The following is a 27,696-nucleotide window of genomic DNA, read 5'->3' on the forward strand; positions in this document are numbered from 1 at the left end:
AGAGAGACAGCCAGCGAGAGAGGGAACACAAGCAAGGGGAGTGGGAGAGGAAGAAGCAGGCTCTTCGTGGAGGAGCCTGATGTGGGGCTCGATCCCATAACGCCGGGATCACGCCCTGAGCCGAAGGCAAACGCTTAACCGCTGTGCCACCCAGGCGCCCCCACTTGGCCAGTTCTAACTCATGCTTTAAGATTCTGCTCAGGAGTCATTTCTAGAAATTTCGTTCTACTCCACCAGACCCTCACTCTATTCCTAAACCTCCCCTGTGCACTTTCCTGTGCACTCTCTAATGTCAGTAGCCCAGGATGTCATAGTTGCACTGTTTCCTGGGCAGCAGCATTATGTAAGAAATGCCCTGATAAACTCCATAACCATTCATGATTAGCTTCTTTGTATCTTCAGTTTATTGGAGAACACAACTCCTCTTTTCCCTGGAGGGAATGGAACTTAGAACTGTCAAAGTTGGATCAGAGGAGAGGAAAGGAGAGGAAAGGACCAGAAAATCTTATATTCTGGGGGATATGTGGCATATGACAGTGGGTCTTTGAAGCAGTCAGGAGACAGCATGGAAGAACAGGTTCAAGGTGGTGAGTGCACACAGCGGGAGGACCCTGCAGCAGGGGAGGAGGGCAAGGGTCCTGAAGACGGTGGTGGGATTCATTCTTTTGCTTAGTGCAAACTGCAGACTCATATGGGTGACCGAGGCCTTGCTTGGTGCATCCAAAGTTGATTCCTGTATAATGTATAACCTACTATTCTGTCACTTATAAATTGAGTACTTGAGGTCTGGTGACAGATTTCTTAAGAAAGCATCATGGTATGTAGGGATTTCTGTTGATAATGTGAGTGACTGAGTTCAGTCACTTTCCAATATTGATCCTATATATATATTATACATATTGTTAGAGATAAGTCCTTATATGTATTTTAAATGACTATTACTAGAAAAATTTGCATCCGTTGCTCATCTTAGAAAAGTTCAAGTGAAGAATACATTACTGATAGCCTTCTATTATTATATTATTATCTAGGTCACATTCTGGTCTATATTCGGAAGCTTACTTTTTTTTTTTCCCTTTTCTTTTGCAGAAATACTTTCAGTGTTTCCAGAAACTGGGAGCCTTGGGGGAAGAACAGACATCACAATTACAGGAGACTTCTTTGACAATCCTGCCCAGGTTACCATAGCAGGTAACTAAGGTGAAAGGGCTGAAAATAGTTCCTAGTTTTAAATGCCATAGGAGATTATGAATCTCTTACAGCATGGAGAGACTGGGGGAAGCAGTTTTTGCCTCTTACAACTCTTGCCACGCTGCCGTGTTTCGTTGAGACCGGGTGGGGTTGCAGTCCTGAGAAACAGGGTGTTCTGTGGACACACTCGTAATTCATGGGCAATTCCCTCAGGGGTGCTCATCCTGGGAATGAAGAGAAGGGAAAAGTACAGCTGCCTCTTGACAAAGGTCTACTCCTACTGAAAGGCAACCTCCTCCCCACCCTCCCTGCTTAGCCCTTTCTATAAGATGGAGTGGACACTCATTTGCTATGCAGATTCTTCTGGAATGACCTCTTGGCTAATCCTTTTGTGGGACTCTTCTAGGACCTTTTGTCCTGCCAGGTGGGAGGCTTCTCCAGTTGGCGACACCAAGGATGCAGGAAAATGTCCTCATCATCTCATGTCATACTTATCCTCCCATGCTCAGCTGAGTGGTTGGGCGCATTCTCAGTGAATGGCATTGCTTTGCCTGGTTTTCTTTCTGATTACTATAAGCTGCCCTATGTCCCGTTGCCCTGTGCTATTTCTTTCCTGGCCCTCTTCATTTGGGGGGACAGCGTTTGCTATGTTATCCACATCCAGTTCGTTGCCTTCGAAGAGGAGCCTGTGTACTTCAGTGTGGCTGTGTTGTCCTGCCATTACATCTGTATGCCTATTTCTCTCTCTCTCTGTCTTTACCCATTTATCTAATTTGACAAATTCTCCTCAGGCATTCCATGTGATATTAGACACGTGTCTCCCAGGAAGATTGAGTGCACCACTAGGGCTCCAGGAAAAGGTGCGAGGCTCACTGCTCCTCAGGCAGGTAAGGCAGTCATCACCACGGCTGTTCAATGAACTCCAGTTATGACCGTGAGGAACTGGGAAGTAGAAATGAGTGCTGTCTCAGCTGTTTGACCGGTTAGCTCAGTGAACTCTGGGCCTGGGATACCACGGTCAGGTCTTTCCTTTCAGAGAGGCCCTTAGCTTTGTTCCAATGTTTTGGGACACTGCACTTCTAGTCCCCAGCAGACAAATGGCCAGTGGGGTTCAGGGGAGACCTGACCTAGAAAGCATAATGGCAGTCAAGACATCATTGTAGCTACTGGTGGAAATGCCTAAGCTGCCGCCCTCCGCACTGTGGGTTGGTTGGGAGCCCATTGTCTAAGAAGACCAGAGCATTGGAGAGTCCTCCCCTGTGCTCATAATGACAGCAGCAGGCAAGGCCAGAGAGTGGGGCACAGTGGGGTGCATGTAAATGCCATTTCTTCTTCCCTGTGGGCGGCTGCCTGCTTCTTTGGGAATTCGGGATGTGTTGTACCTCAAGTTTATGCTGGAAGTAGGCAGAAATGAGGGAGACAAGAAACAGGTTCGACTTGTTCTTTTCTGCAGATGAAAAGCGCAGCCCTGGAGCACTTCTCTGGAAGCTCAGGTGTAGTTGGGGACTGAGGGCAGTTGGTGCGTTACAGAGCCTGGAGCCACGGGCTGCCGTCTGTACTCCTCACCTGCCCCACAGGGGCTGACTTCATGGTTCAGCTACAGACAGTGAGCTCAACTCCAGAAGCTCCGCACTCACAGGGCAAGTAACCCAGCGAGGGGAGAAGCCTTTCTCAAGAAAGGCCATTCAGGTGTGAAAACGCATGCAAAGCTTTGGCTGGGGCGTTCTCCAGGTCCCAGATCTGCCATTTTTATGCAGGGAGACCTCCCATCCAGCCAACAAAACTACTGAAGCAGGTGATAGAGAGAATGTGTGTTTCCTGTCAGGAAATAGAGAGCTGCCCCTCTTCGCGTGGTTCCTGCCTTAGCTACTTGGGTAATGGATGGTAGGATAATTTCCTGAATGCAGCTGTTCCTGGGAGTTAACGTCCTTTATGAAGACCTTCTGCCGTTTCTTCTATGAAAGGAGGGCAAATTACTACGTAAAGCAGTGATGTTCCGTGGTCCACAGGGGATGTTTGGCAACAGCTGGTTGGCACATCAGAAATGGTAGGGGTGGTGCGGCTGGCCTCTCCTGAGGGGAGGTCAGGGGTGCCCCGAACATCTTTCCATGCACAGCACAGGCATCAAGACAGCTCTCCAGTAATCCAAGTACTATATTAAAATATGCTCTTATTTTTCTGCTTGTTCCTTATCTATTTCCTTTTTTTTTTTTAAAGATTTTATTGATTTATTTGACAGAGAGAGAGAGACAGCCAGCGAGAGAGGGAACACAGCAGGGGAGTGGGAGAGGAAGAAGCAGGCTCCCAGCGGAGGAGCCCGATGTGGGACTCAATCCTGAAACACTGGGATCACGCCCTGAGCCGAAGGCAGACGCTTAACGACTTTGCTACCCAGGCGCCCCTCCTTTTTTTTTTTTTTTGGATTTCACAAGGAACAACAATACTAGTTTGAAATAGTAATAGTTACCCCCGCAACCCTTTATTGAATACTTACTATATTTCAGCCTCTTTGTGTATATATTTTAAGCTCCCTTAGTCTTTTTTTTCTTTTTTGCCAGCATTATCAAATTGACTCATTTTCCCCCCTAGCCTTATTTAGATACAATTGACATGTAACTCCATCTCCCTTAGTCTTTGGTGCATGCTCTCTGTTTATTGTCCCTGTTTGATGCACGAGAAAAGGAAGGCAGTAAGCAGTTTGCTCAAAGCTGCACGTGCAGGAAGTGGCAGTGCTGGAATCCAAATCCACAGGGGATGATTCCCTAGCTGTACCCTCAGTCCGAGTTAGCATGCAGTATTGATGGTGTCAGGGTTTGCTTAATATGAAACATAAATTATGGGGCGCCTGGGTGGCACAGCGGTTAAGCGTCTGCCTTCGGCTCAGGGCGTGATCCCGGCGTTATGGGATCGAGCCCCACATCAGGCTCCTCCGCTATGAGCCTGCTTCTTCCTCTCCCACTCCCCCTGCTTGTGTTCCCTCTCTCACTGGCTGCCTCTATCTCTGTCGAATAAATAAATAAAATCTTTAAAAAAATATGAAACATAAGTTAATAAGTACAATATCATTGAAAATATCATGTACTGGCAGCACACCACATAATTTGTTCCACGTGTGAGTCCACAAATTGGAGCCACGACATGTGAAAAATTTAAGGATTGCTGATTTTCTGGGAAAGAGGGGTTGTAAGCAATAGAATTCCCAGGCCAAACTCGACCTTAAAACATACTGAGGGGACATCTGGATGGCTCGGTCGGTTAAGCGTCTGCCTTTGGCTCAGGTCATGGTCTCGGGGTCCTGGAATCCAATCCTGCATCTGAATCCCTGCTCAGTGGGGAGTCTGCTTCTCCCTCTCTCTCTGCCCCTCTCCCTAGCTCGTGAGCTCTCTCTCTCTCTCAATAAATAAATAAAATCTTAAAAGAAAAAGATACCTAAGTTCACTACTGAACAAGAGAAGTCAGTGCACACGATTATGTTGTCCTCCTTTATTCAATCACAGCAGTTGTTTGCTCTGTCAGTTCTCCCCATGACGGGCTTCTCTTGCCCTGACACTCCCATTAGAAGGGGCTCCTACCCTTCTGTGGTCCCCTGAAAAGATTTCCCCTTACTGCTCCTTATCAAGTATCTCTTTCCAAGAGGCCCAGTCCTACACTATGCAATATTTTCTGCTTTCAGAACATTTGTATTATCTGTAGAACCTCTCACATGACTACTCCGTCTGGATCTCCATTGACTTACCATTGTAGATATCTGGATCACCTTCAGTCTGTTATCTGAGGTAAAGTAGTTCCCCAGTTTGGGGACGAATGTCCTCCGGTGTTTATGAGGCGTGCATGTCTTACAGGCAACCGAGGGCTTCTGTTTGAAGTTGGAGATGCTGTCGAGGGCTTGGATCTCACCTCAGCCACCCCTGGGTACCGGTGGCAGATTGTCCCTAATGCCAGTTCACCATATGGATTTTGGTCAAAAGAAGGGCAGCCCTTCAGGTATGCTGTAGGAAAAGTGGAGTTCCCATCAAAAATGTCTTTACTGGCCTAGGTGAGACCAGGAGACAACAAGCCATGAGATTCCCAGGGGAAAAATTTGAACAGCTGCTGATTCAACAGCAGTTTGACCACTGTTCTCAACCAGTGTCGGTCATGCTAGTACAACAAGCCTTTTATAGGTGCACATGAACTTTTGATCAATCGGTAAAATTTATGTTTTCTACAAGTTGGTTTACAGTCTGCTTTGGGAGATGACTATTAATTGGAACACTGAGCTGGATAAGCCAGGGGACTTGGTAGAGAGCAGGGTAAAACTTGCTGTAAGTACGTGGCTAAGACGTGAAACCAACGCCAAAGAAAGAAGCAAGAATATGCCTTTCGGGCATTTGAAACAAGCACCCAGTGTCAAAGGTCAACCCAATGGCTGGCACATAGCAGGGGAAGCTATTGTGGTCTCCAAGAGACGTTTTCTGTAGCAGCAATGGCAGTGTGATTATGGTTTTCCTATTAGTGTTGTTCTGAGTATTTTTAATCCCTTCAAGGACATGGCCAAAATGTCTAGTTTTCTTAAGTGGTCTTAAAAATACAAAAAGTTGAGAATTGCTTAGACACACTGTTTCCTTCATGTGCCCTCAGCGTATATACAGAGGGATGGATTCTTTACTGTGTGATGGATCTCTCTTCTCCTTTCAAACCTCTTCTCAAAGAGGTTGGTCATGACCCCTGAATGTGAATTCCAGCCATTCCGTGACTTCCTCCAAGGATTTGGCCATTTAAAATTTCAACTCAATTGTGGAATGAAAGACTTTGTTCCCGTTCAGGGAATTTCAGACATCAAAGAAGCCAAGGAGGGAAGAAAATCTGTGAACAGAAAAGAGTAGTCTCTATTGTCCCAGAAGTCTAACTAACTAGGTATTTAACCACCAATGTATAGTTTCAAAGTGGCAATCGTTGTGGTCCCTTGTGGCACCTAATGATACATCTTTATCATGGTTTTTGAGAAACATCAATGATGTTCAAAGGAAAACCTTTCAGCTATGTTCAGTGTGTGGGGGAGTGTTAGGGAGAGAGTCAGACCCCCTCAAAACACAAAAGGGCATTTTGGCTGTATGGTACCACCTGCAGGGAATGTCTCTTTAACTGCCATTTGGAAGGGCTACAAACCAGAGTAACTCTTTTCATCCTCTCTGTCCTTCAGTTCTTTAAAATTTAAAAATTTTAAATTAAAAGATTAGACTATTTATTGATTAATTGATAAATTGTTGTATTGATGGACCTTTAAAATAGTTATTTTCAAATGATTTTCAGAAAATATTCTTGATATTTATTGAGATAGTTTAATCATTTACTTAGCCAGATCTGTCTCTAATACTAAGGTCACTGGAATTGATCTTAAACATTAAAAAAATGTAGTTATATTTTTAAAATGTTTCATAAAATTGCCTGCATTCTCCTTTGAAGTTGTAGGATGTGTCTTTTAATTTGAAATTGTTGACACATTTGATTGACTTTTCTCTGTGGGCCAGAGTATTTTTAACTGGAAAAATACTCTCCGTAGGTATTGAGGTGTCTGGTAAGCTCAGAGCAAATCACCACGCCCCTCTTTTTGTAAGATAACGTTTAATTAGTAAGCCTTCAAACGATTAAAAACTATTTACTGATCACGTACATTCCACACGACATTGTGCTCAGTATCCAGAGGTCTAGAAGGTGGAGAGCAAGGTCACGATCTTGAGGAATGGCCGGCCTTGTCATATGCACGTGTGGCTACAGAGCAAGGTCGGACAGCACGTACTGACATTCCTCAGCATAGCCAGGGTGTCTCCCAATCTTCTGATTCAGTTCAACTGATGTGTATTGACTTACTGCCATGTTCCAGGCCTTCGAAGACATTAGTTCATGAGAAGCAACAACTGAGGAAGCATTTATAGGTCTAGTTTGTAGGTGAGGAACCATAGTCCCCGATAGGTAAAGTGTTTTTCTAATGTTATATGACTATCAAGTAGCAGAACTAGGCTCTGAATTTTTCTGATTTCAGGTCTTGTGATTTCTCTGTAAGTCTGCCTGTGCCACATTATGGCACATATCCTTCTTCACCCATAGGAATATGATATTTTAAAAGACACAGCAGTCTGTGAAACCCCACATAAACACCTGCTTCTGTGAAGTTCATGTCTACCATGAGGGAGATAAAGTAGAAGCTTCTCTTAATGTCACTTGGGGCCATTGCAAGTCTATCCCTTTACTCCCTTCATAAGGAACTGCAAAGCATTGTCCACAAGTCAAGTAAGATTATTCGGCAGGAAGTGCATTTGCTGGTTTATGAATCCACAGACGCTTATGGCTATGCACTTGCACACATGTAATGTGGCTAATAGCTGACTTGATCCAGAGACATTATCAAACATACCTTAGGAAGTACGATATGTTGGAATAGGAGACAAGGAATGAAGGTTCCAGAGCAAGTCAGAGCAAATTCTGATTGGTGATCTCTTTATTTTTAATAATAAGAATAATATTTACTATTAATTGAGTTCCTAACCATGGACCAGGCCCTGCACTAAGTGTTAGTAAATGTTCTCAACTAAGCCTCCAGACAGCCTTGTGCGGTGGCTACAACTTTCCCAAAGACACATTGACTGCAAAGGGGTCATGGCCATTGTGAAGGGATGGGCTGAGATACTGACTAGCAGGTGCCACAGGAATAGCTGTTTCTCGAGTGTGCTGGTCACTCACGTAGCACAAGAGTCAAGTGTTTCTTCCTCGTTGCCACAAAGAAAAAAACAAAGTACAAGGGTGCCCATTTGTTGGGTCAGTGATTTGGGTGTTGGTTGCTCTCACTTCTCTGTGTTTCTCTCCTCTCCAGAGCACGGCTCAGTGGGTTCTTTGTGGCTCCAGAGACAAATAATTATACTTTCTGGATCCACGCTGACAGCCAAGCTTCTCTGTACCTCAGTCAGTCAGAAGACCCAAGGACCAAGGTATTCACCTTCCTCTTACTTTCCTTTTTCTTCTCCCCAGTCCTTCACTCCTGAAAAAAAAAAAAAAAAAAAAGAATAAACACTAAAACTCTCATCTTCTACTAAGAGTTGTTATGTACCATTAAGCAACCAGGGATTTTAATATTTCATTTTGTTGGGGCATGGGTGGGTTTATTTTATTAATTTTTTAAAGATTTTATTTATTTATTTGGCAGAGAGAGAGACAGCTAGCGAGAGAGGGAACACAAGCAGGGGGAGTGGGAGAGGAAGAAGCAGGCTCATAGTGGAGGAGCCTGATGTGGGGCTCGATCCCATAATGCCGGGATCACGCCCTGAGCCGAAGGCAGACGCTTAACCGCTGTGCCACCCAGGCGCCCCTATTTTATTAATTTTTTTTGAAAACTGAGATATAATTGACATGATTTGAATTGTTGAAAAAGAATTTGGTCGAATGTGTTGGCATGTTTATTGAGCACTTACTATAAGCTGAGCATGAAGCTACATCTTTTATGTTCCTTGTCTCTGTTCTTCCCAGCATCTCTGTGAGCTAAGTATATTGTTCTCCATTTTCCAGATAAGGAAATTGAGGCTTAGAAGATTATATGGGCAATCCAGGGCCACTTGGACCCTAACATAGTTAGAGTTCAAACTCATATCTATCTGACTCTAAAACTTGTGCCTTTTCCCCTGGTGTTTGGATAGACATGTAGCCAGTCTTATTTAGGAATTTCCCCATTAGCTCTGAAGGATAAGAAAAAGTGCTTTAAACGAAAAGCCAAAATTCACTAACACCATTGACAAAGAACCATGTATTCCCCCTCAAATTACTAACACACTTCTGTGAAATTGCTTTTCTGGTTGCTAGAGGAACAGCATAGATGTTGATGTGGTCAGGTCATTCTAGGTTTCTCAAATGGCTTAGTACTCTTTTATCCAGACTATCATGTAAAGCCAGGGTTTCACGCTGGCTGTTTCTGCTCTAAACACGGCCCATGCAGCCTCACCTGCATACAGCTTAATAGACAGCGCTAGAGTGAGGAGTGGAGAAGCATGGACAACCACACGCTCCAGTGTGACGGAGCTAACTTGTTGGAAAAGCAGACCAGTCCAAAGACCCTGTTAGTCCCTGTCCAGACACTTGCTGTTTGAGGAAGAAATGCCCATACGCTTCATGGCATTGATCGTGATAGGCTTCTTGGACCACAGGTGAAAGTGGCCTCCGTCGGGGTGGGCATTGCCGACTGGTTTGACGCCTGGGAGCAGAATGGGCATGAAGGGACCTGGCAATGGAAGACTCCCAAGTTGGAGCTGGTTGGTGGCACCAGGTACTACCTGGAAGCAGAGCATTGTGGGAGAGCCCCCAGCAGGGGGATGAGGATCGGCGTCCAGATCCACAACACCTGGCTGAATCCTGATGTGGTCAGCACGTACCTCCAGGAGAAGCATCAGATCCGAATCCGTGCCCAGAGACTTCCAGAAATCCAGGTGTGTGTCTCTTCTCTGCCCTGTGGGGTTGGATTCAGGGTCTGGACTCTGGAAGGAGCATCGTCTTGCCTAGTGGAAGGATCACCAGCTGGGAGCCAGGAGACTTGAGTTGTCATGGTAATTCTGCTGCCAAAGAGATAGGCTATCTATCCAATAGGGTTGTGAGGACATCTCAAAAAAAGGCAAAGTCTTATTATTAAGATAATTTTACTTGTGGTCTTAGTTTTAGGAATTTAAGTTCCAGGTAAATTCTCTTTTGGAATCTTGTTCCCCAGAGTAGAGATAAAGTCCTCCAAACACACACCCATGTGTGCATGCTCATGAGTGGGCACACACGTGATTCCATTGCTGTTACTGGTCCAGGTCCTGTCTCCCCACACACGGTGTTTTCTCCATCCGCTTTGTAAAGGACCCGAAGATCCTTTGGGTCTCTCAGTGGCGCCCCATATATGTGTTGAACAAGGTCAGTGTACTTTCAGTTGTTCACTTCTTGGAGTACAAAGATGAGTCCATATGGACTCTGCTTTTCAAGCTTAGAGTCTAAGAGTAAAACATGTACCCAAATAAGCATAGAACAAAGTGGAAAAGAACAAGTGACCGATCTTACTTGTAACTAAAGTATAGTGAGCCTGTCGGGGAACATGTGAGGAGCAAAGCAGAGACTCAATCAGCCTGTGCTCCTGCCCACCAGGCCACCCACCCTGGGAGAGGGTGCTGGGCGGGAAGGGCTGAAAGGGGGCTGTTCAGTGGCAGCATTGAAGTCTCACATCCTAAAGAGAAGGGGGGACACGGATGAATAGGGAGATCGACATATAAACATTATCGTTTGGTGCTGACACTTGGGTTTGCAGATATTTCTAGATGACAGTGAGTTTAGACAAAACTGAAATTATAAATAAAAAGAAATAGCCAGTGGAGGAGATATGTCCCAAGTTTCTCTGGCTTAATTAGCATACGTCATTTATTCCTGTTACTCTTGACAGATGCTGACCGTGTCTGGCAGAGGGAGCTTCTTCCTTACTTGGGACAATGTCACCAGTCAGCCAATTCCTGCAAATGCCACAGCCCATCAGGTGGGAACCTTCTCCAAATAATGACAGGTGGAGGAGCTGTGGGGGAGGGGGGGTCTTTATGCCCATGGTATAAATTCTAGAGGGTTTTTTTTTTTTTTTTTAAACCAGATTCAAACAGCCATTGAGGAATTACTTGCTGTCAAGTGCAAACTGGAACCACTTTCGGCTAGCACCCTACTCTGGCTTGGATTTGAACAAGGTGTGCTCTCCTTGGCTTGACAAATGCTGATCCTCCATTGTCTTCTCTGTTTCTTTTTCTGTAAAATGGGAGAAATCTTCACTTCCTGCTACCAGAGTCAAGAAAAGTTGTGGAAACTGGATTTGGACACAGTGGCCAAGAGAGTGATGACATACGCGGGAGGAAGCCGCTTGGTGTGGGTGTCAGAGAAAGAAAAGCCATTCCCCCTGGGCTGTCAGGTGGAGCCAGGTGCTACCCACGCTGTCCAGTGGGGAAAGGGCAAACCACACAGGCGGAAGGAAGACACCGCAACAGTGTATCTTATTTCATTCAAATTGTATCCAAGTAAAGGAATTGTTACATGAAACAGTCATCTTACCAAATTCTAACAATGTGAGGGCAAGTTTTTAAGATACTAAGGTGAACTCACTTACAGTCAGCACTCCTTGTCTCTTTGCTTCTCAAATGTTTTTGATGCCATGGAATGCAGAGAAAATCGTAATAGATTTTCGATGCTCCGTGGCAGACAGAAAGGGGTTCTCACATCAGGAGCCTTCAAGCCTTTAAGCACAAGCCTCGCCCCTGCTCACCCAAGGGCTCTAGGGCCCCTGCCATGGTGAACTCATAACCCAACTCCTCTACACATGTTGGAAGCTCTGTCTTATCAATCTCCATGCCGGTCTTCCTGTTTTATCTGCTGCCAGGCCCAGAAGGTTCCAGCTTTGAGGGGGACCTCACCAGTGGGACAGAGCCCTTCTGTGGGAGGTTCAGCCTCCACCAGCCTCAACGGCTGGTCCTAACACCCCCAGCTTCCCAGAAGGGCTACCGGCTAGATCGGTACACGCATGTAAGTAGCAGCCCTCACGCTTCCCGCTGAGGTGGGTAGGGAGGGGTTGACGTTACTCTGTGGGGTTGAGACTGAGGAAACAGAAGCACGAAGGACTGATTGCTGTGATCTGCCAGTGCATTTCAGGCTGAGGTTCTGGGTTTCTTAACTGCTGTGTCAAGTGGTGAACCTGTGGTCCTTCATTAGTTAGTTGTTACATGAAAATGAAATGCCTTTGTTTTAACTGTGAGACCTATGGGTGTTTTTATGTGCTCCAGTATCTTCTTTGCTCCTGAGGAAAGAGTCAGACTATCTGGTTTTGAATTTTGACTCTACCCCTTACATGTCCTCAGGGTCTTGCTTTAGTTTACCCCTCTGTGAAATGGGTTGTCATATGGTCTAGAATTGTGGTTGAGATTAAATGAGATAATCTACTAACATGTGCACTGGTTAGGACTCTGTTAAATGCTAGTCGCTGTTATTTATTATAGTTTTTTTTGTTATTAATAGGTGGACTGGCACATTTCTTGAATAACTTCTATCCTTTGTGCTAAGCTCTGCCATCTTTCATAAAAAGAGTGCAGCCTGTTTGCCCTTTGGGAGCTAGAGGGAGCCTAACGGGTTGGCTGAACTTATGGCAGTGCTGGGGGGTGGGTGGCAAGAGGAGCCTCTTTTAGCCCCGATATCGTGTCATTCTTTGATATTCCTCAGAATTCCATCTCCTATCTGTTCCAGTGTTCAGTCGGTTCTTAGTGGAACTGCTGGGGGAGTTGGGATTAGACGGGTCAGGTTGGGGCACCACCCATCTTCTGGCCTGCCCTCTGCAGGACAGGCTCCCAACACGGGTGATTTTGCCCGCTTGGGGAAGATTGGCGATTATGGAGACGCTTCTGGTTGTCACCCCTGGGGAAGTGCTACTGGCATCCAAAGGGTAGTTTCTAGGGATGTTACAAATCATCCCACAATGCACAGGACAGCCCTCTCACAGAAAAGAATTTTCCAGTCTGAAAGGCCAACTGTGGGGAAAAAAAATCCTGCTATAACGTCTTCTCGTGACAATTTTACCAAACTCAGAAACCAAGGATGTCAGCGAGTTAGAGTTCAGGAACTGAGGCTCAGAGAGGTGAAGTGACTTGCTCAAGGTCGCACAGGTAACTGGGTTGGAGCAGGGGTGTTCTCACTGAGATATTCTACAGTCCTCACTGCCAAGCACAACTCTCTGTGGAGTCAATCGCAATTTATTCTGTTTGTCATTCCAGTGAGACTAGTAAGCTGTAGGAGGATGGGAACTGGGCTCTCTCTGTCTCTCACGGCATGAGGCAGGCTCCTAGGGAGGGGGACCCTCCTGAACAGCTGCTTCTTGCACTCATCGAACTCATACACTGTTTTGGTGTCCATAGTTGTGCCTTGCATACAAAGGCCACATGAATAACATTCTGAAGGTGACCGTATTTTTCACAACCGACTCTCAAAACTTCATTGAGAAGAACATCACCTGTGACTGGAGTCTTGTGGGGACCCGTCCCAACAGGTAGCTAATCTGTGGGGAGGTGTGGTGGGAATTCCGCCAGCTGGGATGATTAGCTCTCTGGGGGACAGGGGCCCATGTGAGGTACTAATGATCTCTTATTTTGGGCCTCAGATAGTAACCTGCGGTTCTTTGTTTTTTTTTTAAGATTTGTGTGTTTTTTAGAGAGAGAGAGAAAGCACACACACAAGTGGGGGGAGGGACAGGAGAAGGAGAGAATCTCAAGCAACCTCTGACTCCCTGCTGAGTGTGGAGCCCGATGTGGGGCTCAATCCCACCACCCTGAGATCATGACCTGAGCTGAAATCAAGAGTTGGCCGCTTAACTGACTGAGCCACCCAGGCGCCTCTTCACTTGGGATTCTGAACATGTCTTATTCAGCTAAGAAGTCTGATTTAAGAGTAGTTAGTTCGGGCGCCTGGGTGGCTCAGTCATTAAGCGTCTGCCTTTGGCTCAGGGTGTGATCCCAGTGTCTTGGGATCGAGCCCCACATCGGGCTCCCTGCTGGGAGCCGGCTTCCTCCTCTCCCACTCCCCCTGCTTGTGTTCCCTCTCTCGCTGGCTGTCTCTCTCTGTCAAATAAATATATAAAATCTTAAAAAAAAAAAGAGTAAGTTGTTAGGAATATAAATAAATATATATGTTATATATATGTTATATATATATAACATATATATAAAAGTTATATATATATATATAAGGATATATATAATGCATATATATAAATATATACTTTTTAGAAGTACTCTGGCACTTCTCGCAGGGATAGAATGATAGAACATCATATGTGGAAGAGATTTTAGGGACCGTTACTTGACATCGCAGATGAGAAAAGTTGGGACCCAGAGAATTTGTGAGTCACCAAAATTTATACAGCAAGTAGACAAAGACTCTGCAATAAAACTCAGGCATCTTGACCCCTTGATTTGATGTGCTTTCCACATAGGTCTTGTGGGTTTTGTTAAGTGGTCTTAAACCTGAGTGAGTCCGGGAGTATTACTCTTGTCTGTGCTTAGAGCCTAACATACGACCTGCCCGAGATACATAATTAATACTGTCATCTGAAAATGCTGCTGACATTGAGTGTCATGAGCGAATGATTGCCTTGAAATGTGACTCACTCGTGTGATACCACAAGTCTAACTGAGCCTGTCTTGGTTGGGATGCCTGTACCCAGGGCACACAGGACTCTTGGGGTGCAGGGGTTCTTGGGGTGTCTCTCCCGACTGCACAGGCCACAGGCCCCCAAGGTGGTGAACTTGGCTCTTCGGGAAGGGGCTGCAGGGGCACACGGAGAGGTCCATTTCTGCTGGGGGCTTGTTTTTCAGCTGGCGGTTCACTTGCACTGACCTCTGGGAGACTTGTGTGCGTCGCTCGGCGTATCTCCAGCCACCTCTGGCAAACTGCCCTGTGCTGGTTCATCGGATTGACCTCTTCCCTCTGTCTCAGGAGACAGGGCAGTTCTATGTGGATGAAATTATTATCACGGACACGAACATAACAGGTGATGATCGCATCTGCTCTCGTCAAGGGGCCTATCAAATGCTGACCTCAAATTTTTCTGCTAGGGGCGGTTCTTTTAATGCAGAGGGAACAGGTGATTCGCTATCTTGTCTGCCTTGGTTCTGGAAAGAAGATGGGTTTGGGATTGTGTGCGCTTGGTCTCTCTATCTCTTTTGCTAATTCCCTCACCCCCTTTTTATCCAATGCTTGCTCTCGCTTCTGTGCTCTTACCTCAATTTTACCACTTTCATGCTGAGAAGCCTTGGTTTCCTCATCTGTAAAATGGGCATAATCAGGGCCCCATCTCATTGAATTACTGTGAAGGTTAACTGAAGTATAGCATGTAATTAAGTCATTACAGGTCCTGGACCATGGTAGGTGCTCAATAAATATAAACAGTTGTTATTACTATTACCATTATTATTGTTAGGCCAGCAGGATTTCTCCACTTGTCCATGAATTAATATCTGTCATGCAAAGTGCTGGAAGGAACAAGGCAATATCTGGCCCTGTAAATGAGACCTTCAGCAACTCATCTATGCATTTAAGGCAGACTCAGAAAAGTGAGAGAGTAACCGTGTCCTCATGAGAATAGGCTTGTCCTGCTTTCTGCCTATCCACATTCTTCCTACTCACCATTCGGAGTTCAAGCCTGGCCCTTTCCTCTAGGAAGTCCCCCTTGATCTCCCTTAGGCACAGAGGCCTCCCCTGGCTTTGCTTGTCCACGAGTCTTATGGACAAAGAGCTCATTACGGGTCCTACAAATCCCCCTTGATCTCCCTTAGGCACAGAGGCCTCCCCTGGCTTTGCTTGTCCGTGAGTCTTATGGACAAAGAGCTCATTACGGGTCCTACAAAGGCTGGCCAGGTATGATGGGTACACAGGGGAAGAGAAGCCCATGGCCAAAACAGAATGGTGCAGTCTATCCCCTGGGGCTTCAAGGCTTCCAACTTTTGCTCACTTTCCCTTTTCCCTTTATAGTCTTTTGTCTCAAAGTTATAGAGCTGAGGGCAGGAGAGCTTGGAGGTGGGTGGCAAGAGGACTCACTTTCGGCTTTGAGATTTCATCATTCTAGGATACTCATCACAATTCTATCTCTTATCTGTTTCACCCGTTTAAGTGTTTTAGGGCATCTGAGCTGAGTTATTACTGATTTTAAACCTTGTTCATGTTATGGCACACATAGATGATGATAATATACAAATGGTGTGCTGGGACAACCATTTGAATTTCTTGGGGCCCGAGACAACTGGTTGGGCCCTTTGGTGCCCCCCACCAAGCACTGTCCAGATTTCTGGAGTCCTGAGAAGATCAGTATTTCACACACTTGAACCATTGACTGGGAACTCAGGACTAGGTGATCAATTCTGTTTCCATTCTCTCCAATCCCCCGAAGCCCAGGAGCCAGAGCCCCTGCTCACTGCCCCCACCCTTTAGCCACCAAATGTTCCAGTATGTGGAACCATCTAGGTGAGGGTGAGGGAGGGAGGGGTGGCTTGGGTGAAACAGCCTCCTTCCCACTTTGTCTAGTTTCCCTGCTGGCGACGACTTTGCTTTGAGGATTAGTTAATGGCAAGATGAACCCTACAAAATCAGGCCTGATAGTCATAGTTAATTGAGATTTATCTGATTAGCTTCACACTTTATATTCTCTCACCTAATCTCCTCTAGGTCAGTTCCTTTTACCTAGTGGTGCCTACTACTTACTTCTCACTGAGATCTCAGAAGTCCCTGAAGTGGTCCTATTATCTCTGCTCTGTAGATGAGGAAACCAAAACTAAGAGGGGTTGAGTAGCTTGTCCCAAATCACACATCTAAGATGTGGGGAACATTGGAATCTGGACACCAGAGCCAAGCCTTCAATGACTCTGTACCCAGCTGAGCAAATAAGCATTTATTGAGCACCTACTGTGTGCGTGGTATTGTGCTAAATAAGCAGGGGATGTGCAAAGATGCTGTCTTTACACTGTCCACTGTTCCGATTACAGTCTTGGGGAAGGTGTGACCCTTACCCAGGGGAAGAGGATATTAAAATGTATTGTGCTGGTCATTTTGAATCTGCCATCCCACTAAACACTCCCTGCCATGCAGATTAATGTGTTATGATTCCCACTTCACAAATGAGGAAACGGAGAGGTTATGTTGATCAGCCAAACGGTTACCTAATGGAAGTGAGAAATCAGGATTTGATCGGCAGTCGGTTTGAAAGCTTGCACTGTTGGGGTGCCTGGGTGGCTCAGCCGTTAAGTGTCTGCCTTCAGCTCAGGTCATGATCCCAGGGTCCTGGGATTGAGCCCTACGTCCGGCTCCCTGCTCAGCAGGAAGCCTGCTTCTCCCTCTCACACTCCCCTTGCTTGTGTTCCCTCTCCGTTAAATAAATAAAAAAAAATCAGATGATGAGTAACCTTAATGACATCTGCTAAGTCCTTTTAAAAAAGAAAAAAGAAAAAAAGAAAGCTTGGCCTGTTTCTGCGCACATGCTGACCCCGCTCTGTGGATGGGCGCTCATATATCGCTAGGAGGCACCTGTGCACCCTTTGTTCCTGAAGAGGATCAGCTGTGCATTCCCAGAGTTGCCAGGGGCCTTGAGGAGGAAAGGAGGAAGGGGTAGCAGTCCATGCTGCAGCAGATTCTCTGTGTGGGGGTGCCTCGCATAGCATCGGGAGGGAGTTAGCCTAGCGAGGGGCTTTGCTATGGAATTAGTGTTTGTCTCCCTAAACCATGACCCTACATTTTCCTTTTGGTCTGAAGCCGGGTCCTCCTGCCTCCTCTTCCTTTGCTTTTCATAGTGGCAGACAGGTGGGAATCTGCTTGAAGTGGGGGCTGAGACATAAATAACTCCACATCTGCCCCTGGGAGTTTCCACCAGACACCAGTTGCTTGTTAATGATAGGATCATTGGTCTCTAGTTTCTCAAGCAGATTCCGGAACAGCTCGCCCAGGTGGGAATCTGGTGGAGTCACTCTGTGTAGTGGGATCCTCTCCAGTCTACAATGTAAGCTTCTCGTTGGTGGAGTGTGGCCGGGAGCTCCCACTCATCAGTGCAAGGTAGGGAGCGGTCTTTGCTCACTCGTCCCTTTTTAGGACTGTCAGTTGGCCTTTGGGGACACAGACAGAGGTGGGACTTTTATCAGGAAGAGCTACCTGACTTGTTGCCTAAAACCATGGTTCTCAGTCTTAGGAAGGCAGCAACAGACTCACTCGGAAAGTCTTATTAAAACACAGATTGCTGGGCCCTAACCACTCCCTCTCTAACTCAGTAGGATTGAGGCAAGGCCCGAGAATTTGCATTTCTTTTTTTTTTTTTTTTTTTTATTCGACAGAGAGAGAGACAGCCAGCGAGAGAGGGAACACAAGCAGGGGAATGGGAGAGGAAGAAGCAGGCTCATAGCGGAGGAGCCTGATGTGGGGCTTGATCCCACAACGCCGGGATCACGCGCTGAGCCGAAGGCAGACGCTTAACCGCTGTGCCACCCAGGCGCCCCGATAATTTGCATTTCTAATGAGCTCCCAGACAATGCTGATTCTACGGGTCTGGGGACGACACTTTGAGAACTAGTGTCTAGTGAATTTGTTTTTAAGTAGTTGTATTTTTATGCTGTTCAGAGCTTCTCGTTACCACTGTTTTCAGTTTACTTCCCTCATTCCATTTCCCATATATTTATCTTACTGGAATCTTTCGAGGGGAATTGAAATACTCGAAGGAACAAAAACAACTGTTTCTAACAACTTACCACCAGATGGCACTAGAGGCCCATAAGCATTGCGGCTTCTTAATGGTCAGCAGAGTCCGGCCACGGTTTATAGAGCAGTAACTAAGGATCAGGCTCTCCCCAACTCCTGGAACACGTGTGCTCTAATTCGCTCTTTTCATTTTTCACTTAAACCCTGGTAGGATGAAAGAATTGAGATACTTTGCCTTTAACATTTTTCTTTCCATCTTTTTCTAACATGTTCCAAGATGAGCTCTTCTCATACCACGCTTGGTTTGGTGTATAAAAGGCAGGCGCAGAGAGCTTGATCTGTGGGCTACTCTCCTTGACTTAGTGTTCCACGGCCCGCTGGGCGGGAAAGACATGCAAACCATCAATAGAATCAAGGAGTAAAGGAGCCCAGGTGGTGGAGGGGGCTGCCATATTAGCCAGCCTGCAGTCCTGCATTCCAAGTGCCAAAGCTTTAACTCAGGAATGCCAGGGGCTGGCTTGGGTTACTCTGAACAGGTCTACAATGGAATGGTCCTGGCAACCTTCCTTTCTGATATTTCCTCAAATACCTTCACTCCTTCTGGAAGCCTCCTGCCTCAGCAAGACAGGAGCCCCTTGGACCGGCCTCTGCTAGCTTCGTCCCCCAACACAGTACCACTCTGTTTCTGTAGAGTTGTATTTCTGTACACCAGCATGCTGTTCTTAAATAGTATTGATAAAGATCATATATGTTCATTGTGGAAAATTTGGAAAATACAGAAAAAGACTTAGAAGAAGATAAAAAGTCACTCATAATCCCTCCGCTTGGAGGTAACTTTTACTGACATGTCAGATCCATATTCTAGCTCCCTTTTCCCTAAGCAGTTGTTGTATACGTATACATGTATACACATTTTAAAGTGTACATATATAAAGTATATAAGGTATACATATAGACTTTTTAAACCTCAAATTGGGACCATATATTACACACTATATTTGACAACATGCCCATTTCACCTAATGGTATAAATTGAGTATTTCCCCCTATCATTGATGGGGAATGGTATGATTTTTTCTAAAATATGATTTCATTGGCTGAACGGTATTCCATCTCATGGTATGTCATGATTTATTTGACTAAAATAATGATTTATTTGATTAAAAGCAAGATTAGGCAGGCAGTGTATTTGTACACAGGCACCAGCTAAGAAGTTGCCAGAAGGAGAGGCCTGTGTTTCAGATGGGGATACAGAGTGGGGGGAAGCATCTGTGGAACAGGGCACTGACTCCTCACTTGATGATGTGAATGGGTCAGAAAATACCAAGTTCTCTGTCCACTCTGTGCTTCAGGGCCAGAGCTGTGGAGGCCAGAGTCATCACCTTTTACTCTGGGTCCCTGTGGGTCCGGAATCAGTGCAGGGGCAGGGTGGAACATTCTGTAAGATCCTAATATTTGGGGCTCCTGGGTGGCTCAGTTGATTAAGTGTCTGCCTTTGGCTCAGGGTCCTGGGATTAAGTCCCGCATCAGGCTCCCTGCTCACCGGGGAGTCTGCTTCTCCCTCTGCCCCTCCCCCCTGCTTGTGCCCTTTTTCTCTCTCTCTCTCTGTCTCAAATAAATAAATAACACCTTAAAAAAAAGAACCCTAATATTTACAATGAACTTCTCTGCTGTGATGGGACAGGGATATCCAATATTCGGGAGGTTGAGTTTGTGTCCTGGAAACATGGCCGACTGTATGGTCTTTGAGATGGAGTGAAGTTCTGTGTAGAGTGGCACTTCTGGATGGTTACTGTGGTTAAGGCTTTGTTTTTGACATGCCACAGCTCTGTGCCCACTGAAGGGGGAGAAGAAGGAGCCAGGTTGGTCCAGGTGACAACACAGAGGATACAGAGGACAAGTCCACCTTTAGGAGGATACTTTCGCATCCAACTTCCTACGACAGTGATTCCTGGTAAAGGGGCAATTGGAGTGCACCAGTGTCTCATTTCCATTTTTAGGGGCATTCCCAGGCAAACAGCATCCTGAGAGATTGTCAGGCAGGGTGACAGTCTTAAAGCTATTTTGTTTATTTTCCAGCGTGTGAAAGTGGCCTTCTTAAAATTAAAGATCTGGACAATACCAATACCATATTATTGTTAAAACAATCCCAACTTTTTAATTTTGTAGATGTGGAAACTGAGTGGATTAGCTTCCTGGGGCTGTCATAACAAATCACTGCAACCTTGGTGGGTTAAAAGAACAGAAATCTGTTCTCTCAGATCTACCAGGTTCTGGTGGCTGCCTGTATTCCATGGCCACGTCTCTCCCACTCCTGCTGCCATCGTCTCATTGTTTCTTCCTCTTCTGTCTCAAAACCTCCTCTGTCTCTCTCTTATAAGGATACATATGATTGCATTTAGGGCCTACCTGGATAACCCAGGATAAACTCTTCCTCTCAAGATTCTTAACCACATCTTCTACAATATAAGGCAATATACACTCTTTTGCCTCAAGGAAATAGTCATAGGTTCCAGGGATTACGACATTGACATATCTTTCTGAAGGCCACCATTGAGCCCAGTATACTGGAGCGTGCCCAGAGGTTATACAAACAGTTGATGGCAGCCTGGATGTGAACTCAGGTATTTGATTATCCGGTCAGTCCTATTCTCTCTAGAGTTTCCTAGTCCAAATTCCATGGTAGCTATGGTCCTTCTGAGTTAAACTCCATGGTGACACCATATGCTATTGAGAATTTAAATGGTCATAACAATGTAGAAAGACCTTTCAGATGTAATTGGCATGGAACCTTTTCTAAATCCTTAAGAATATACACATTTCACAAAGGATAGCGAATAGAAGTGATGACACTATTGATTTGGTAAAACCCTAGGAGAATCAGAAGGGAGGCTCAGGAGAGTTGAAGGGTGGCTGTATAAAAATTGGCATGTGGTCCAAAAGTCTTCTGCCTTCCCAAGAAGAAAGATGGCTGGGCTTGCAAGAATCTTCTCGGGTGGGAGGAGTGGCGTTTTTACTCTAATAGGGCCACTTAGGACAAACTGAAGGCCATGGGCTATCGGAGTCTGATAAATGGGTGAGTAAGTGTCAGCAGTGCCCTGTGTCTATGAAGTCCATCCCTGCATCATGCTTCCCCTCTCTTGAGCTGCAGGCCGTCAGTAGGTACGCTTCCTGACACGATGTTCTGTTACAATGCTCTTCACACCACTGCCAAACAATCCAGGAAAGTCAGCCTTAACCTGGCCTTTGGAAATGGTAATGGCATCAAATGATTTAAATGTAGAACAGCATTTTTTAAAAGGAGGAGAATTTTGTTTGCACTTTAGAAATACAGAGGTATTTTCTTAACACTCCTAGGCCATGTGGAATTCAAGAGGAAGACCCTTAATAAAAGGCGTTCTAGGTTAAGGGTAAACCCATCTCGCTTGGTTGACAAGCTTCTGAATCTCACTGGATCTCATTTTCTTCACCTCTAAAACAGACATTAGGATACCTAAATGGTCTGCCTCACAGGGTTTTTGGGAGTAGCTAATGAAATGGAAACTTTTGGTAAAGCAAGAACCAGGGTTCAAACACGAGCAGGGCTTAAGCACAGAGCGCTGTTATTTCTCTGTGGGGATGTGGAATGGGGAAGCAGGTGGTTGGGCTTAAAAGAATTCTAATAGAGAAACCAAAGTTCAATGCCAACATTCCTCAGCTGGGTTGGCTAAGTTTTTATGGGTGTCAGCTGCTATGTGCCTCCCCCACTCCCTGTGAAAGGTGGCCAACTTTTCTCTGTTCACAGGGCTAGCTAAATTTTTCCAGGGAAAACCCACTATTTAATTAGGCTTTCAGGCATTACCAGGGTGTCTGGAGTGTATATTTGGAGTTGACAGTGGGGATGGTTTTGTCTGATGTGACTATGCTCTCTGCTTGCTATGAGATAGGATACTGATTAAATGTATGACAATATAAAAAAGTAGGCATCTACTTTTATTTGCCTTAGGAAACACATGGTTAACTGGGCTGGGGTTTCTCTTGAAGGCATATTTTGAACTTGAGGGTCTCCTGTGTAATTAGTGGGCATCTTGATATTTATTCTCTGTTATTGTAAAGAGGAAACCCCGTGCAATGGAGTAATTCGTATCTTGTGTTTTTTATATCAAATTCTTGTTCCACAGATGTCCCTGTGCATCTATCAGCTAGTCACCTTCTCAAGCTCTTACAGAACAATGCTGATAACTTTACATCCAGGTACCTCAACGTCAGTGACCTCACTGTAAAAGAGGATCTAAAGTCTTGCTACGAACATGTGTGGACCCTCTCCTGGTCCACCCAAGTTGGAGATTTGCCCAATTTCATTAGGGTATGTATGGTAGTGGTGTGGATTTGGGAGCAATTTTGTTAAAAAAAAATCAGAATTACGTGAGTGAAAACTGTCATGAATTATTAGTTTTGTTGGAATATTTAAGTAAAAGGGTTCAGTGATCTTTCGGGAAATTTTCAAGATGTGTTTTGTATCTCATACATCATATTGCTGATAAAACCATTTAAACCCAACATCTCCTTCCCTAACTCAGTGTAGGTAGAAGTTGTTGGTCAGTGTCCACCATACAATAATTCTACATCTGTTATTGGATAATTTAAGCAGATGTGATTGACTTAGATGATCATGGAGGCAGATGGCACAGCAGAAGGAAGTTTCGAAAAGGATTTGCTGTCTCTGGATAATGACAAAACCAGATGCTCTTGCATATTTAGGGTTTAAAAAAATAATCTAATGATCATCTAGCATTTGGTTATTATAAAATGAAACCCAAGATAAAATTTTATCCCCATTATATGGTATTGTGGGTCATCTGGTTTTCAAACCAAATACTGGGGCGGAGATGGAGGACAGATGAGAGTCCTCTCATAGCACTTTTCCCCTTACCTTTTATTTTATTATTTTGGATTGCAAACATATAAAATAGAAAAGCACATCGAAACAAAATATCTCAAGACAAGAGAGAAGATTGTTTTTTGTGCCTTTTTTGGCAACTCTACTTGCAAATAAATAAACCTCTAGTCTACTGGGGCTTTCATTAGCTGTTACTTACAGTTAGGTCTCTAGACTTCACCCCCCTGTCACCCCATCTTCCCTTTCTAGCTATCTGGTTATCTTAAATAAGATGGGAAAAGACCCTTTATCATGAGATTCAGACTTCTCTTAGATTAGACGTCTGTTCCATGACAGAACTCACCAGAAATGTAACCATCTCAGGTCTCTGATGGAAATCTAACTGGAGTGAACCCTGAGGCAACCACGCGTGTGGTGTATGATGGTGGAGTTTTTCTTGGACCCGTGTTTGGAGACATGTTGGTTACCGCCAACCAGCACACTCAGGTGAGAGTGGATGGGCCGCCCAGAGTGCAAGTACCAGTTCCAAGTGTCTCAGCCCCTCCCTGATGTGTAACGTGAACCGGTTTCAAGGATCAGTTTTCCAATCCATAAAACAGAGACAGTTATGCCTGTCCTCTTTCTACTTCAGCAGTGCACGGAAAGCACTTCGAAAATAGAAGCGCTTTGTAAACACAGCATCCTGTTATTATAATTATCGATGCTGTTATTACGGTGCCAAAAACGGAGAACCTCTGTAGCTACATAGGATTTAGTACCTCCACACGGTGGTGCTGGAAAGTAAATGAGCTAAGTCAGTGCCTTTTCTCTTTAAAATGTCTTTTTATCTTTCCCATCTGCCCATATTCCTGTTATAAGTCATCTGCTTTGAATTTGAGAAAATTTTAAAATGTGAAAAATACAAAGAATAATGTAACCAACACCTGGGTATCCAAACCAAAGGTTAGTGATTGCCAACATTTTGATAGATTATGTTTTGTGTGTGTTTATGAATAAAAGAAAACATTAGAGATAAAACTGTTCTTTATCATCTGTGCCTTCATGCCATCCCCACACCCCCTCACTCCATCAGCAAGCAGTATTATAAATATAGGGTGTGCTTTTAATGCATATTTTATACGTAGAGCACCACACAAGTCCTATTTTTTTCACCTTCCCCATCTCCAAGTATTGTAGAGTTCTGCCAGATTAACATTACTAACAGTGAGAGGAAGAGTCCTGTAGTCTCTTATTGGGAACCTACCATTCTGGGACAAGAAGACCCCAAACCAAATGCCCACGTACGCAATTTTCCAGTTCCGTACCCGTGTAGTACGATGGAAGGAAGGGGCGTACTTTGTTGGCATGTAGCAGCAAAGAAAGGACTTTGCACACGTATCCAGTTGAATATAGTCTAGAGTGATAAAAAGTCCTTGGGCAGTTTGAATTTTATTAAATTTACCACAGAGAGGAAATTTACTCAAGATTTAGCATATTTGATTGTAGAAATGGTAGGTTTCAGCATAATGACCACCATTTTAAGAAAACCTAACATGTTTTGAACCATTCATTAGGATTTGTTACTGAGAAACAGAAGAAAGAAAAAAAAAAAGAGTTATTAAACATGTTAATTTGGGCAAATTTCACAAGTGCTTTCTGAATACTCCTGAGCACACGAAATGCACACATTTACCTTTAATTCTGCCTTGCTTTCAGGTGGTTGTGCGAGTGAATGACATACCAGCCCATTGCTCAGGTTCCTGTTCTTTCCAGTACCTTGAAGCGTCAACTCCGCAGGTCCACTCTGTGTGGTATTCCCTTGGTAAGATTTGTGAATTGACATTGAGATAGTCATGAACTTCAGACTCAGATTGATTTGTTAGAGGCCATGTACCTGGTTATGGGTGGACAGAAGGTGCATCAATTCATGGGGTGGATGTTGAGTGATGCTGCGGAAAGTGTAGTTTTTGTTCAGTCTAAATGATATGGTTATGGTTTGAAGTGGAGACGGGGAGGTGTTATTTTGTTTGTGGGTTTTTTTTTTGGTTTTTGTTTTTTGTTTGTTCTTTTTTTTGAGAGAGAGAGAGAGAGAGCACATGCATGAGCAGGGGAAGAGAGAGAGAGAATCCCAAGCAGGCTCCATGCTCAGCATGGAGCCCAACATGGGGCTCAGTCTTACAACCCTGAGATCATGACCTGAGCCAAAACCAAGAGTCAGACACTTAACCGACAGAGCCACCCAGGCGCCCCGAGACCGGTGGAGTTTTGATGACCTAAAATATTTTATTCTCTCTGTCCCTTGTTTTGAAATGGTGTTCATTTTGATTTTTTTTTCATTTTTTGAAGTTGACTAGTGATCTCTTATTCCTAGTTTGAGAAAACTTCAGACGGGGGCTGTACACTGCAATGGTAAATATAGATACCCAAGAGTTGAGGCAGCATTCAACTCCTTGAGTTTTGGGAGGGGAAGGTGAGAAGAAAGGAGCATTCAACATTGGACAGAGTTCTCTTAAATGGAGTTCTATCACTGAGAGATGACTTTGTTCTTTTATTTTTTTCTCCTCCTTTAAGATGGTGACATCGACTTACTGGTTTATATTTTCGGAACTAGTTTCTCTGGTGATCCCCAGGCCGTGGAGGTTATGGTGAACAAAACAATTTGCCAAGTTCTTTTCTCAAACCAAACACACGTGGTCTGTCGGACAGACCTGCTGCCCGTTGGAACGCATCAGCTCTCCGTGGTGGTGAGGCCTTCTGGTCGTGCCATCAACGCCAGTGGAGAAGCCCTCTTCCTAAACGTGGAGCCCAGACTGGATGCTGTGGAGCCTTCCAGAGCTGCAGAGATTGGTAATCCGGGGAGCACCACCCCTTGCATCTGTCTGACCCTCTGAAGCTAGCATGCTTGCCGATATGCAGGAATCCTATCCTGTCATGTGATCAATTCCATAGCCCCTGTGATTCACAGCTTTTTGTTTTCTGCCATCAGCACTTTTTTCTAATGATCTACTGACTTTTGAGCCCTTAAATGAAGTCACTTGTCACATAAAGGATCATAGTTGGCTGAGGGTGTCAGGCATAACTGGGTCAGTCACTGAGTCACTAGGACAATTTGGCCCAGTGGAAACAACACTAGATTGAGAGTTAAGACGTGCGCCTGGGTTTTTGTCCAGGTCAGATGTGTGACCTTAGGAGTTTCGGTTGCTTTTATGGGATGCAGTCTCCTAATAATGATGATGATGGGCGCAGTACCATTTTTTGAGTACCTCACCTGGGCAGTCACACTCCCTAAATGCCTAGAGCTGCCCCAAAGATGGTATTATCCACTTTTTTAGATGAGATTATGGTGGCTCGAAGAAGAGTGACTTGTCCAAGGCTTTCCAATGGGAAGACGTAGAGCTTGATGCCAACTGGGATTTTCAGAAGCTCAGCCTCCTGCTTCTTCTGTGCTGCCCTGCTGTCTTAGCTATGCAGCGGGCCTAACGATGCCTAACTCACAAGCTTCCTTCTTTGGTGTGAGATTAAAATGAGCCAACAGGTGGGAAAGGACCTTGAAAAGTAAAGACATCTGCAAATACGAAACACAGGCCTTATGTACACAAATGTTTGTGGGCTGATGTACGATTGGATACTTGGCTAGCAAGCAAAGCTAACTACTATTTAAGCAGGGGGTAGACAGAAGGCAGTGGGTCTTATTGACATTGACCTCATGGATTGTAGGTTAGTGCCATGGAAACCAAGGATCTCTCCATGCCTTCTGAGAGGCACAACCAGTTAAAAATAGCCCAGCCAGATTGTAAGAATGTCAGGAACCCTCATATGTATTAATGTATGATTTTTAGAGCACAAAGCTACTTTCCTTAATGTCTTGGACTTTTGTCATTGTTTATTCTCTTGGTCAAAGAACTGTGGCTTAGAACATTTTTTTCAAGCAGCATTTCCTGCCACAGACTTATTGCTCAAAGGAACAGCTCACTTCTGACTTGACTTTGCCTAGCAGAGTGAATTATGAGGCCTGCCCTTCCTCATCTCTGCACAAAAACAGAGCAAGCTCTCTCTTATTTCTCAGTGGTTTCAGGCAGGGGCCAGATGATATAGGGTGTTTGGGGTGAAAGATCATATTCTCTATGAACTCAATAATTATTGGTTTGAATTTAGGGCCTAAAATAGTGTCTTCTTCCGAGATTTATAAGGGGCTTTGATCTTCTTAGAAGGTTGGCTTTGCAGTTCAGGTCACACAAACCTGCTTCGGCTCCTCTCCATCCCCCACCAACTGGATTGCACATGCCTCGAGTGCAGACATGGGACCTTGTCATCTTCACTTCCCCTCTGCAGAGTGCTTTGCACAGGCAGGGTGGCCAACTGTCCTGTTTTCTTGGGAATGAGGGGTTTCCCAGGACATGAGACTT

The 27,696-nt window shown here is 45.0% G+C and overlaps 1 protein-coding gene across 32 annotated transcripts in view; it reads left to right on the forward strand.

Annotated features, from left to right (window-relative positions):
* PKHD1 (PKHD1 ciliary IPT domain containing fibrocystin/polyductin) overlaps nucleotides 1-27,696 on the forward strand; it is a 513,811-nt gene that overhangs the window by 33,515 nt on the left and 452,600 nt on the right. For 29 of the 32 annotated variants that reach the window (XR_015722268.1, XR_015722269.1, XR_015722271.1 and 26 more), the window contains 16 exons: nucleotides 1,090-1,191; nucleotides 1,983-2,078; nucleotides 5,034-5,175; nucleotides 8,042-8,156; nucleotides 9,363-9,641; nucleotides 10,625-10,714; nucleotides 10,823-10,913; nucleotides 11,597-11,739; nucleotides 13,119-13,249; nucleotides 14,574-14,749; nucleotides 17,658-17,796; nucleotides 20,259-20,386; nucleotides 22,593-22,777; nucleotides 23,675-23,797; nucleotides 25,007-25,112; nucleotides 25,862-26,137. Coding sequence is in view for 23 of the 32 variants with exons in the window: in XM_087857019.1 (XP_087713145.1) it covers nucleotides 1,090-1,191; nucleotides 1,983-2,078; nucleotides 5,034-5,175; nucleotides 8,042-8,156; nucleotides 9,363-9,641; nucleotides 10,625-10,714; nucleotides 10,823-10,913; nucleotides 11,597-11,739; nucleotides 13,119-13,249; nucleotides 14,574-14,749; nucleotides 17,658-17,796; nucleotides 20,259-20,386; nucleotides 22,593-22,777; nucleotides 23,675-23,797; nucleotides 25,007-25,112; nucleotides 25,862-26,137 (2,322 nt within the window). In the remaining 9 variants the exon portion in view is untranslated. Of the gene's footprint in view, nucleotides 1-1,089; nucleotides 1,192-1,982; nucleotides 2,079-2,715; nucleotides 2,832-5,033; nucleotides 5,176-8,041; nucleotides 8,157-9,362; nucleotides 9,642-10,004; nucleotides 10,105-10,624; nucleotides 10,715-10,822; nucleotides 10,914-11,596; nucleotides 11,740-13,118; nucleotides 13,250-14,573; nucleotides 14,750-17,657; nucleotides 17,797-20,258; nucleotides 20,387-22,592; nucleotides 22,778-23,674; nucleotides 23,798-25,006; nucleotides 25,113-25,861; nucleotides 26,138-27,696 lie in introns of those variants that run through there. The other 3 variants (XM_087857029.1, XM_087857028.1, XM_045802266.2) reach the window with 3 other exon arrangements.

The sequence above is a fragment of the Ursus americanus genome, chromosome 29 (genome assembly GCF_024610735.1).
Source record: "Ursus americanus isolate L20-20 chromosome 29, mUrsAme1.1.p, whole genome shotgun sequence".
NCBI lineage: Eukaryota > Metazoa > Chordata > Mammalia > Carnivora > Ursidae > Ursus > Ursus americanus.